The 13,009-nt window shown below is 36.3% G+C and overlaps 1 protein-coding gene across 12 annotated transcripts in view; it reads left to right on the top strand.

Annotated features, from left to right (window-relative positions):
* The window catches only part of SHLD2 (shieldin complex subunit 2), a 42,753-nt gene extending 29,897 nt beyond the window's left edge, over positions 1-12,856 (top strand). For 11 of the 12 annotated variants that reach the window (XM_080402805.1, XM_080402813.1, XM_080402804.1 and 8 more), the window contains 5 exons: positions 1,971-2,105; positions 4,302-4,508; positions 5,406-5,640; positions 10,387-10,502; positions 11,175-12,856. In XM_080402805.1, coding sequence (XP_080258931.1) covers positions 1,971-2,105; positions 4,302-4,508; positions 5,406-5,640; positions 10,387-10,502; positions 11,175-11,347 — 866 coding nt within the window. In that variant the 3' untranslated portion in view covers positions 11,348-12,856. The remainder of the gene's footprint in view (positions 1-1,970; positions 2,106-4,301; positions 4,509-5,405; positions 5,641-10,386; positions 10,503-11,174) is intronic. The other variant, XM_080402806.1, reaches the window with a different exon arrangement.
* Positions 12,857-13,009: the final 153 nt, after the last annotated feature.

Below are 13,009 nucleotides of genomic sequence, written 5' to 3'. Positions count from 1 at the left end.
ACATGCCTGTGGGAGCAGCACGCAGGCAGTGGGCACTGAGTGTTCCTGCTCACCGAGGGATTTGTGTGTTTTCCCTAAGGAATCAGCACTCACCAGCGGCTGCAGTTACAAATGTATTGACTTGTCAGTGAGATAGCTTGGGCATCTCCACAGCTTCAAGTATCTTAAGTATGAGGAATGTGGGTTTGAAATCCTTCTCCGGGAAGATAGGTGTGTGTGGCAGGAGTGCTGAAAAGAGGAAGATAATGCAGTTACGGTGGAGGAACATAAAGGTGTTTTTTAATGGCTCTTGAAATTCAAGAGGTACATTCTTGCTGTAGACCGCTGCTTGAAAAAGGGGGCTGGTTTATGAAAATGTCACGTGGGACAGTCAAGCCTTACTAATTCAAGGCTTGCCAGCCAACTACCTTCCAGGTAAGCATCCTGTCATTAAAGGAAAATTTGATTGCACTGTAAATCATGTGGTTTTCAGAATGAAGTTATTATTTTAATCCAATGGTTTAGGAATTGCTTGCCTTTCTTACTTTATAAAGGAGCTGTGTTGCTCTTTATAATGTTTTATTTGGAACAGTTCTTGTTTGTTTCTATTTTTTCCTATCTAGGATAGGTTTTTAAAGCTAAGCATTCCTGGTTTCTTAAATACGTGTGATGTTTCTTTATAATAAACCTTACTTGTGTGCCTTTCTGTAAAAGTTCTTTTTGATTTTTCAGCACTGGAAAGTGCACAGTATGAAACTGCTAACATGTCTTAACTGTGATACTCTTTTTCTGCATAGGCTCAACAGAGACCTGCCTCATCAATATAAGTTTGTCTTGGAAATCTGAGTTTCCTGTATATTTTTATTGTAAACTCTCCTCTTCCCCAAAGAATCATGGTCAGCAGTCTGTATACTGATTTTTTTTTTAAGTTTATTCTTCTGTCACACATTAATTTTCTTCTAATAATTAATGTAGTTATTTCAGGATTCCTTTTGCTGAAGCGCTTTTCCATGTTAAAATTGAGGATTTGTTTCCATTTCTTCATAATTGGGCCTTACAGCTGCTTCCTAGCATCTTCTTCCCCTCTGAAGTGAACAAAACCAAATTTATTTGGGGCATTCTCAGTATTTCAAGCAGTGTCTTTCCATGTTTTTTTTTAACCTGTATTGGGCAGTTAAAGATCACCATTCACACCTGGAAAAGGACTCTTCTTCCCTTTTTTCCCTGCATAACTGTTCTGATTATCTTTTTTTTACAGTACCACTGTTTCTCTGTGCTTGACTTCAAGCTTTGGCCACAAATTTGATCATATTGCACTACCATCTTGTAAGATTCAAATTTTTACCCACACTGTCAATATCATGTTTATTAATTATAAATGGAGAATTTTGAAGATGGAACTCTTTATAATTTATTATTATACATAAAATCTTAGAATTGTTAGATATTTAAAGCAAGAGCTCTTGTTCAAAAATTATTTGGTTTTGAAAAATACTGTATTTTTAGTGTGGAGCTTAATTGTTTCAGTATATATGTACTGTTATTAATCCTCTCAGTGGGCTTGTACGTGATTGTAGTTTTCTTTTGTGAAAACTCTTAGAGAAATGTTTCTTTCAGTGTATTCCACAGAAGTTACAGGAACTTTAACTTCCAGCTATGACAGTTTATTGCTGAGAGATTGAGTATGATTTCTTTCCATTTATACCAGTCAGGATGCAGGGGAGCTGAAAGATGCATGGATTGCTAGGTATTTAGGTAGATAAAGGTAAATTAGTATACTTTGTGCATTCCTTTAAACTAGGTTTGTGTTGCTGAAGAAATCAGATTGCTCTCATTTTGTCCTGAAGAAATTGTAGGTGTGTTCTTGTTTACTTATAGTTGTACTGTAAAATAACATAGCGGCGTGATTTCATCTTAATATTGAGGCACATGGGTTTTGCATGTTTATATGCTGTTTACTGTAGAACTCACATAATTTCAAACTTTTTCAGAATCTGTGTATAGATACAGAGGTGGCAACCAAAAAAAAATTGTTCTAACAGTAGAACAGAACAGAGGTCAACACTATAGGATGGTACTGTGGGGAGCAGGGGCTGCCTGGTGCCCTCAACTTCAAAGGAAAAAAGGTAAAGTCCGTGTATCTGTAGGTAGCTGTAAAAGGATTTTTGTGATGTTACTAGTATCTTTAAAAAGCTCAGCTGGTAACGTCTTTCCATTAAAACTGTAAATACTCCCCTTGGAAAGGCAATATACTTGATAACAATTTTAACATTTCTCCTCTGTTAAGAAGCAGTGGCATCAGCAACAGATTTGAGTGCACTCGCTTTATGAGACTGAGAAAGCATGAATGTTTAGAAACTTTACTCTAGGTACAAGATGCACTGGTGTTCAGTTATGTAACTGTAAACACTTGAGTAATAACTATGTTACCATGTTTGCTGAGCCTTCCTTATTGTTGTCTGGTTTAGCATGAATTGCTGAGTTTTTCTGCTTCTGATACTCATTCTCTGCTTGCCACCTTACTACAGGGTCAGGCTTTACCCTAATGGTTGTGCTGTCAAGTCTAGCTCTAACTGACCAAAACTATCTCTTGCAAGAATTACATGGCCTGTGTTTTAGCAGCAACTACTACTGAATTTTGTTTTAGTACTGGCTTTGTTAACTTAAAATAAGGAAACTAGGTTTTCATTGAACTGGTAACTTGAGAGTTTGTATTTCTAATCCGTGGATGCGCTTAGGAAGTATATGCTGTATTGAAGTGCAGAATGTGGCGGCCTAAAATGCCGGTTTTTGTACAGTGCAAAATAAAACCCAGAAAGGTTAAAACCTCACAGTGAATCTTTACCTATTAAACATAGATGCTCTGAATTCTGCCAATTCCACTTCAATTTGTAAGTAATCTGCACTCCTAGAAATCATTTAACGGCAAGACATACCTCTTAGACTACTTGAAGAAGATGGTCCAATTTAAACATTAACCAATTAACTTTATGACATAATACCTACATGGTTATTGGTTTTGTGCGTGCTTCAGTGTGAGCAGGTATATACTGTTTGTTAGATTCTTAGAAATCTTACAGAATTTAGTATGCTAGACTATTAAACTTCTCAAAATATAGCATTTTAGAATTAATTGTAGCTGCAAAAAGAAGATACCAAAGGGACTTTCTAAGACCCAATCATATATCAGTTCTCTGATGCTTGAAGCAGAAGAGTGTAAATTGTAGATCTCTGTAGTATTAAGTCTTTACTCTTGTGATCAGTTTTCTAATCAACAGGGGAATGTTGAAGATCTGAATAATAAGTTAAATTCGGGATCAACCAAATCCCGTACCCTAGTTAGACTATGTCCTCCACTTCCATATATCCCCTCTTGCCAAGTGCACGTTTCTTTCTTCCTGTTTAGATTTTCCCTCACTGTTGCTGTAGTGTTACTACCTGAATCTTGCTTTGGACTAGAACACACAACACACTCAGTTCTGGGGCACTGCGATATCTCTAGTCAGATGTGATGTGCAGGAAACTAGACATGTTCAGAGGAGAGAAAGTTCTGGAGTATTTTGCTGTAAAACACTGTCTGGTGGCAGATTTTTTCAGACACTTGCAATTTTAGCAGGTTACTACCAAAAATCAGATTAATCCAAAATATGAAAACACTAAAACATGCTAATAAAATCCTTACCCATTTTTCTACCCTTATTTCCAAACCAAATTATTTTGGCTGCAACTTTCAGCTTGAGCAAATATGGAGGAAAAGTAACAGCCTGAAAGGTTATCAGGCCTGATCAGTAGATGAATGCTGGATTCTTACAACAAAGTGAAGGACAACTCAAAATGTTTCTCCTCTGTAATCTCCTTTTATAAAGTATTTTTCTTTATTATAGAGTCAATTGGAAGATGGAAAATCAGTATTTTTAAATTGGAACGTTATGGAGATTAAGATTAAATTAGAAGATTAAAAAACAGGGGTGTATTAAAGATGGAAGTGATTAATAACGTGAAGATTTTTTATTCTAGGCATTCCCAACTTTTCCTTATTAGAGCTGGCAAATTGGTTTCTTTTTAAAAAAAAGTTTGGTTGATTGGAAAGCTGAATTCAGTACAAGTGAAATGAAAACACTGTTTAGTTATGGGAGGACTCATGCAAAGTTTATAGGGAAGGGAAAACCTCTACCTGTCATCACACTTGAAATAAAGTTGCCGGAGCTGACCATATGAGAATGTCTTGTTGATTTGCTTCTCAATCTTGTCAGTGACTGTGGCTTTCTATAAATTAACTAAGGTATAGAAAGTAAACTCCTGTTTGCTTTTTTGTCCTGTAGAACACCTGTGGGACTTCAAATACCTTCTGGTCCAACGTAGTTCTGTCTCTGGTGACTTTGAACTGCACACAACTCCATGGTCATCCTACGAGTGCTTGTTTGATGATGACAGAAGGGCAATTGAATTTAAAGAAAAGTTTCAGAAAAGCAAAACTTCCCTCATGCAGGTGACAAAGCTCTCGATGCATTTGGAGGAAAAATGCTCAGGTAAAGTCGTTATCCATAGCTCTGTAACTGTTCCACACTTGTCTGTTGTGCAGTGTGTAACTAAGCAAAATAGATGTTCTGTTGATCAAGTAAAACTTTTTTCATTTTTAGGTTAGCACAGTTGTGGGAGTCTTTAATTTATTCTGAGGGCTGCTGCTCAATATCCAGCCAAACTGTGAATGCAGCCTTCCCTCAGTGAGCCCAGAGGTGGGACAGGTGGTACCATACAGAGATAGGCTTTGGAACACAGTGTGAAATGCTGCCTTTTGTTGTCCACGCCAACCAATCTAGTAATGATGTGATTAATGACTGAAAGTTTGTCTAATAGCATTTCTCCAAAACTGGAATTCTCTAAAGCGAGAGTAAAATAGCTACTGCTATCGAAGACTGCTTACAAAAGAACAAAGACAACATTTTATGCAGTCACCACCTCCCAGATAAACCTAGAAGATTGCGAAGGTTGGTGTTAAACATTAAGAAGTAACTATATAAAGTTGGTGTTGCAGCATTTAACTCTAGTTTATGTAGGAATAGTGGAAGGCTAAGTTGTTAAAGCTGTGCTTTTCACTGTCTCTGAATTAGCATGGAAGAAAAGCAACTGGCAATTTGCACAATTCTAATCTCTTGATCTCTTATTCAGGCTCTTCTGTAGTGGTATCTATGACAACAGTACCTGAAAACATAGTACTTGTATGTACTTTTAAGTAATACTTAACCACAATGACTTTTTGCTGCATAAATCATCTCTAAAAATATGAGTGTGTGCTTCTAAAGCTGGGGGGGGATTCAGAAAGTTTTATTGATAATCATTTTGGTTTTGAACAAGCTGTAACCCTTGCGTTTGGTTTTAGTTATAAATAAAACTGAATGCAGATTTTATTGAAATTGTTTTTGCAGGAGTGATTCAAGTGAAAGCCCGTATCTTAGAACTGAAGTTTACCATTTCAACTGGTCAGTGCAAGCAACTCACCTTCTGTGCTGACACTTCACTGGAGTGTGTTTTGGCTTCTCTGCCGATGATAACGTATTCAGGCTGTGCTCAATGTGGTTTGGAACTACCGACGGATAAGAACATGATCTACAAGCAGTGTATAAGATGTTTGCCGTACAACAAAGTAAAGACTTTCTACAGGTAAATGAAATAAAACTACAATAACACTACTATTAGGGAAGTAAACTACAACTTTCTCCATTTTAAGCTCCCCCATATAAAAAATTATTTAAGGTGTGGTTAGCAATTTCTATTTTTTTTAAATGTATTTTCAAGGAACTGTTCTTGAATTACTGTATTATATTGCCGTTATTTATAGGTGATACTGTTTGTTTAAACCTAACTTTTTAATTTCTTTTAAATACTATGTCATTAGGTTTACCCGGCACTGTGTCAGTAAGCTAAGAATGGAGTAGAAGCTTGAGGAGGAAAGGAAAGCTTTTTGAGAGTCTTATTTCAGCCTAAGTTTGAAATTGTGTGAATGCACAACCGTATTTTTAAAAATTAATTAATCAATTCTAGCCTTGCAGAAATTGACATGTTTTCAATAAGCATTCTCATAGAGAGCAGGGATAGTAAGTTATCAGCAGGTGGCGCTGTGAGACAAGACGTATATGCACATTTATTTAAACTAAATCGATCCAGTTGAGGTGGGAACATTGTTAACAAATTGTTCAATTCTTAATGTTTACTTATATGTTTTGAAATGTAAGTATCAATTTGAAATGTGTAGGTAGAGAAGACTGAGACAATCACAGATGTAATAGGATTCTAGAATATGTACATTTCCTACCAAAATTCATTCTAAAAGTATGCCTAAACTATTTCATAATGAGTTTAACGAATTATTACATACTTAGTAGTTTCTCACTTGGCTTTGATTTAATATTAGGATCCCATTTGTCTAACAAGGTAGTGACTTGGTCTTTTTCCTCTGTGCAAAAAATAGTCTTGCATCTTTAAGTTTACAACTAAGTGCAAAGATTTTTTCCTTAACTGAAAAGGTTCCCCCTCCGTTTCATAAGATTATGACCTCTCGTGTGACTCTGAAGGACTTCAGTTTACTCTCTTGCACAAAAGGTGGTAGGAAAATGATAAAGACTTCAACTGTTTGTATTCTCAACATGTGAACACGTCTTGATGTGGAACTTAAATGCGCAACTTCTTCAAAGAAAAGTCTGTCATTTTTGTACTGAAATTTTGCTCTGATTAGTTTAGTAAGAATGCATCTCCTTGGTAGTATTTCCTAATTCTGTATTGTAGGATAACTCGGTACGTGTACAGCTTAGCAGGAGAAAAATCTGTCTTTTGCTAAAGAAATATCTTGTGAAAATGAAATTAACTTATTAACTAAATGCTGTTCTAGCATTACTGTGCTGCTTAACAGATTGATACATCTATGGTTAGTGTTAGTCTTTTTTTATAAACCTGTGTGCACAACTAGTAGAAAACTACTTTTTTTTTTTTTTTCCTGTAGTGTGCTAATTCATGTCCCCTTATCTCAGATTGCTTTTAATCCCTCAATATAAGGAGGCAGTATGTTCAGTACGCTCTATTTCTAACAATGGAATAGCTACCAGCATCTCCTTGGAAGTAAAATCTGCGTGTTGTTTTCTACTTAATATATACTAAACACTGCAGACTTCTTAAAACATAGGATTAGTCTGTAATTTGATTTGCTGCTTCAATTCAGGGAATTTAGTAACTGATTAACCTAATAGATTTTTTTATTTATGTATTTTAAGAGTGTGAATGTTTAAGATATGAGATAGTATCTGTTTTCCTATCATATTGTCTATGACAGGATCTTGGTATTTAAGAGATTTACATAGCTTTAAAATCTTGGGTTTCAGCACTGTAGGCCACTGAAGTCATCTCCTGTCACCTTTTTCTTTTGAAATGTAGGAGCCCAGTTTTGTTAATCTGCTGTGATTGCAATGAAGCTCATCTTTTCCCTCAGATGCTGAAGACATAACATTTAGGTGCATGTGTATATGCTTAGCTAGCTTTCTTTTTTCCAAGTTAGATACCCAGAACACTGAACACTTTAACAATAGCAGTAATAATGAGGCAGAAGATCCTAAAAACCTATTATATGACAGCACTTACGTAAAGTACATGTGTCAGTGTTTCCATATTCTTTTTTGAGCTTGGACAATATGAATATGAAGCTAAAAGAAATTACAAAAGCGAAGAGAAAGAAAACTATTTTGTATTTCAGAGCTTATCTCCTAGATTTTGGATTTCACAGATGGGCCTTTGCCCAAACTTCCAGTTTCCTAGCGTCTCTTCCCTGGAATTTGGTATGACGGTAGCATTTCCCTTAGATAATTCGTTCTTCAGTCTGTACCAATCAGTATTTGCCATTTAAAAAGTTGAACATTTTAACAGTAGCAGTAATGAGACAGAAGATTTCTAGGGTATTTAGGCTCAGCAGGGATTAAATCTAACCTTTCTGTACTAGTGGAAAAGCCTATTTCACTGGCGTGCTTCGCCAGCTTTGTGTGCAGGTACTAAAGGCTATGTACTCAGTAGCCTTTAAGGAATATTTTAGCAGAACTATGTATGCCTCTAGTGAAATTTATTTACATCCTTAAATATGTTTCTAACTGTTTGACATTGATTTAAATTCACCATATTAAAACCAGTGGTATTTAAGGAATAAAGTTAATCTCACAATTGCATTTTCTGTGGCGCTAGTGAAAGGGAATTTAACAGTGTCAGTCTCTGTTTTGAAGGCTGTGTTGACTTTTCTTTTTCCCCATGACAGTTCAGTCTTGTTGACGTAAGTAAGACTATTTGAAAGAAGACTTGGATAACCTTGAACAGAGTAGGAGCTGAGGAGGAGGTAGTGGGCATATAATAACCAGGGATGAAGCAAAATTAATCTTTCCTAACGCATCGCTTGGTTTGCAAGTTATATCTGTAGACCGTGCCTGGCTGTGCTTTTAAAAGCTTTATGTTTTGCAACATCACTTAGTACATTTCTCTGCAAACGTATTAATTATACCGTTTTCAAAATGGTTATTTAGTATTTCTGGAAATCATAATAATTTTCATGTACTTCAGCATAAATTGTCTAAACCAAAATATATTTCTTCAGACACAAAATAGCGATTGCCCACAATTAGTTGGGAAGCTGAGCATTAAGTGTACTGTTAAGCTTTCTCTCATGAAGGAAGCCAGCAGTCTTTAGTGACTACAAATAGTGTGGGCCTTGGTTTCTGTCTAAACCAACAGATTTTAAATTATCCCACAGATAATCAGACATGGAGTTCTCTTAGCTCTTTTGATCACTTCACTTAAGATTATGAAATTTAGCAGTAGCTTTTAGATTAACAGATGGCAAGTAAAGTCGTTTGCCTACTGGGAAAGTGGCATGTTTACAGTCATTTGCCTTCGTGCCTCATAAGCATTCAGATTAGTGCTGTTAGGTGTATTCTGCATCATGCTAACTAAATTAATCACTTCATAACACTCCCCAGCTGTCAGTATACTGAACTACTGCCTGACTGTCGTATTTGACAGTGCAGCTCCGTTAGTCTCTTGAAGTGACTGCCCTTCCTTCATTCTGCCGTCTCTGCGGTGAGCACGTTTTATCCTTTTGGGGAACGTCTCCCATGGAAAAGTTCTGCACTGAGGATGATTGTGCCATATTTTATTACATTAACATATACTGGTTTGGTACCGTTCCAATATTGCTATAACCAGGATTTACATTATTGTGATATATCTCCTGATGTTTACTATTTTAGTTTCTTCTGTGGGCGGTCAGGGTGTAAGCGTTGCATCCTGCTTTGGTCAGAGCAGTGCAGATTTTCTAAGAAGTGTGAGGATTGTGGTGCTGCAGATGTTGCAGGTCAAATTGTAAGTAGTGTAAGGGCAGTCAGAGCATATGTTGGGTAGAAGCTGCATCAGCTGTATAAATGATTAGACTTAGTAAAATCACTCAGAAGCTTGAAAGCAAGCAGAAACCACCTGCTGAACATCGCTGTAGAGGACTGCTAAGGTATCATCTCGCAGAAACGTTGCAAAACAAATAGCAAGGACTTAATGCCATGCCTTTTTCATTGTTCCCCTAATAATGACAGGTTGGAAAGACAAATAATTGAAATGTAGGGAATACCTGTCTAGAAAAGATCACTTCGTACCAATTGCTTGTGACCCAGTATCACTTTTGAATCATGTGAAACAGCAAAATTTGGAAAGACCAGTGCTTGTGGGACAGCAGTCCCTAACAGGTTAATTTCAAACCCAATAGGAATACTATTGGCAATATTCTGTGTAGAAGATAGTTTCCAGGAAGGAGGGATTATTACTTTTTTAGCAGTATGTGAAACATTTGATGTTAATCATAGTACAAGGGATACTATCTTGGTATTATGTAGTGGCTATGAAGTGGTGTTTTAAGACAGACAGTATTAGGTGATGTTGATACAGATGATACAATTCCAAGTGATGCACCGAAGCTTGTCTCCCTATTTTGCCTTTCCATCTTTATGTACCCATTATATATTTCTAGGTACATATTAACATTTATACTTCGTATATTTAAAGTTCAAGGCCATAAATAACATAACACTAATTTCATAATAGCACAGTTCTCGCTGTCTTCCTGGAAAACGCCACTAAGGCATGGTTTTCTGCAGTTGTCTGAAAGTAAGACTTACTTGATAGCTTTAGAAGTTACTTTAACGTTGAGTAGTGACTTCAGAATATATCTCAAACTCATTCCAACTCCAGAGACTTGACAGAGATGAGTGCATAGATTTTCTAGTTCTTGGTGTTAGGTTGGAGGGTGATACTACATTGTATTACTTTCAGAAATTTTGCTTCAATCAAAAAAACATAGCAGCTAACTTTCAACTCTTTTGTTTTCTGATCTAGACCTGCTGTGATGACAGTAGAAGATGGAGGTTATGAAATTTATGTTCATGTGGCGTCTGAGTTGATGGAAAAAATCTTCCTCAGTATTCCTGCAGACTGGCTGAACAGATTAGTAGGTACTGTTTCATGAATTACTTCTGATAGAAACAGGCAGCACAGTTCACAATGGGAGTAAGATTTTTAATTATTGACAATTGAGAACTGGGATGAGATTGTTCTGGAAATATGATGATTGCTTATATTGCATGAGACTTTAAAAAAAAAAAACAACACAAAACAAAACAACAAACAAAAAACAGCAACAACACAAAGCCAGAAAAAAAACCCCAAAAAACACCTCAGAACACTTCAGTTGCTGTCCAACAAACTCAGAAGTTCAGAGTTGAGGTAGCAACAAGAGATGAGATGGCATGAACATCTATTATGCTATATAACTAAGTATTCAGTAACCAAATGGATTGCTTATATGCAGAATAGGGTGTCTTAGCAGTTTTTAGAAATAGCTGACAGGCTCTCATGATGTAAATAACTGAGCAGTGTTCCGGACAGGCTTCCCTTGATACACTTTTTTTTTTTTTGACTTGAAGTGTTTTACATGATTCACAGGTGTTAATTTAATGAGAGAGTCTTAGTGCAGTGTTTTTAAAAAAATTGTTAAAACCAAAACTGACATTCAGATGTTGAACTACACTTTCAGTAATTTAGTGTAGCTTTCATGGAGGTAAAACTGGAATGTTAGGTGCTACTGTGAAAATAAAGAGTAAATTGGATTGTTCTGTCTTTTGCAGTGCCGTCTTCAGATATAACCTACAGCACGATAGTAGCAGATCTGTGTCATTTGCTGCTAGCAGATACAGAAGCATCCTATTTGTTGGAAATTAGGAGCCATTTTGTGCTAGATGAGAACAGCTATCCTTTGCAAAAAGATTTCCATCTGCTAAACCTTCATCCTGATCTTTGAAGCATTGAACTCTGCAATAACTGAGTAACAGAGACCATAGGAACACACAGATGGCAAACAGAAGAAATCTGAAGTAGCTGAAGGAAGCAAATCTCTTTAAAAATACAATAAAGGATTCTGGGTTTAACTCATCCTAAAAACGCAAAAGGACTGGTATAGAATATCTGCTAATAGTACATACTGCTGCTGTAATACTGAAATTTTCATAAAGATATTTTTATACATATATTTTTTTATAATAAACTCTTACTGGGTATCTGTTTTCCTTTTCTCCCCAGAAAAGTTTACTAGTATTGAGAGACTGAATTTTTCTCAGATAGGGCAGGAAGATGGCCACAATTCAATGATACTTTAGTTATGAGATTTTTGTTTGTCTTATTCTGTTGCTATCTGTAACTTGGTTATGTCTTTTGCTTTGCTCTTGTGGTTGCCATCCTTTTTTTAACAGCAGAATTTCTGCCATTTACCCTTAGCAATTTTGCTGCCATTGTTTTCTTTTAGTAAAACAGAACTGTCTCACTGAATCCAATTTTGTGTATCGAGAAGGTATTGCACATATTTATGAGGGTTTAAACTGGTGTGTTCTTTCATGGACCCTTTAAATTATTTAATTGCTGTAGTATTTATTGTTTAGTATTTATCCAGCATAAGCTGGTGAAGAAACTTAATCACCTTAAGCCAGTGTAATCAGTTTAACACTGATCTGCAAAATTTTCTCCCATCTTGATCAGATTTAGAAATTTAATTCTTTTTAAAGTCTTAGTGTATTCTGATAGTGATTTTTAACAGTAAAGCTGAGTGAATGATGACTGTACCTGACTTCATAAAGTAACAGTCTCATAACTACTACTCTGCAAATGCAATTATATATATAGATCAGTATTTTTCTGACAAATATCTTTGTCTGATATGAATTGTGCCTCTTACAGAGGCTGGTAGAAGCTGTAGGGGATGAATCTTGTTTGCTGCCTGGTAAATCTTTACCTGCACTGGTCTCATTTAGGGAAACTGGTTTCCCCATACACTGTTGCACTTATCCTCAGGCTTCAAACAGAGCTGTTCTCAAAACTGAATTTGATAAATCAAGTTGTCAAATGTATGATAATGCAAGTAATATGACTGAACAGCTTTCATGTGCTGTTTTCTGGAAGCAGCTTCCTACAACTGAATAACCATCTTTCTTGGTGGCTAGTTTGGACTCTGTTGTATCTCATGTGAAACCAGTTTGGGAGTGTTGGGGTTTTAATTATGTTTGAATAGCACTATGTGTAAGCCACATTAAGTGGAAGTTATGCTATCTGGATTGGGAAGCTGTGTGTGGCTACCACCAAGTTCCACATGCTGTGGGAAGGTCTCTCCAGCTGACTGGGACCCAGCTGCCTCGTTCACTTGTCATGATTTCTCAGATAGCCACTGTGAGTCATAGTTTAACAGTATTCCTTCTTGAAATCCAAGCAACATGACACTGTAGTTCAATGTGAACTTTAATAAATTTACCATAATTCTATAGTTTCTTTGGTTCCTGTCTTCACTTTAGTAATTCTGTGTAAAATTTCTAGGTCTTGCTGCCTTGTGGCTACTACTTCAGGCTTTTCTCCCTGCCTTTCAAGCAGGAAGCCATTTCACTTTCTGTGCCTCCAGCTAGCACAGAGATTTCTTCTG

The sequence above is a fragment of the Falco punctatus genome, assembly GCF_963210335.1.
Source record: "Falco punctatus genome assembly, chromosome: 9".
NCBI classification, from domain to species: domain Eukaryota; kingdom Metazoa; phylum Chordata; class Aves; order Falconiformes; family Falconidae; genus Falco; species Falco punctatus.
The sequence above is the reverse complement of the archived record's forward strand: the minus strand, read 5'-3'. Positions and strand labels throughout refer to the sequence as shown.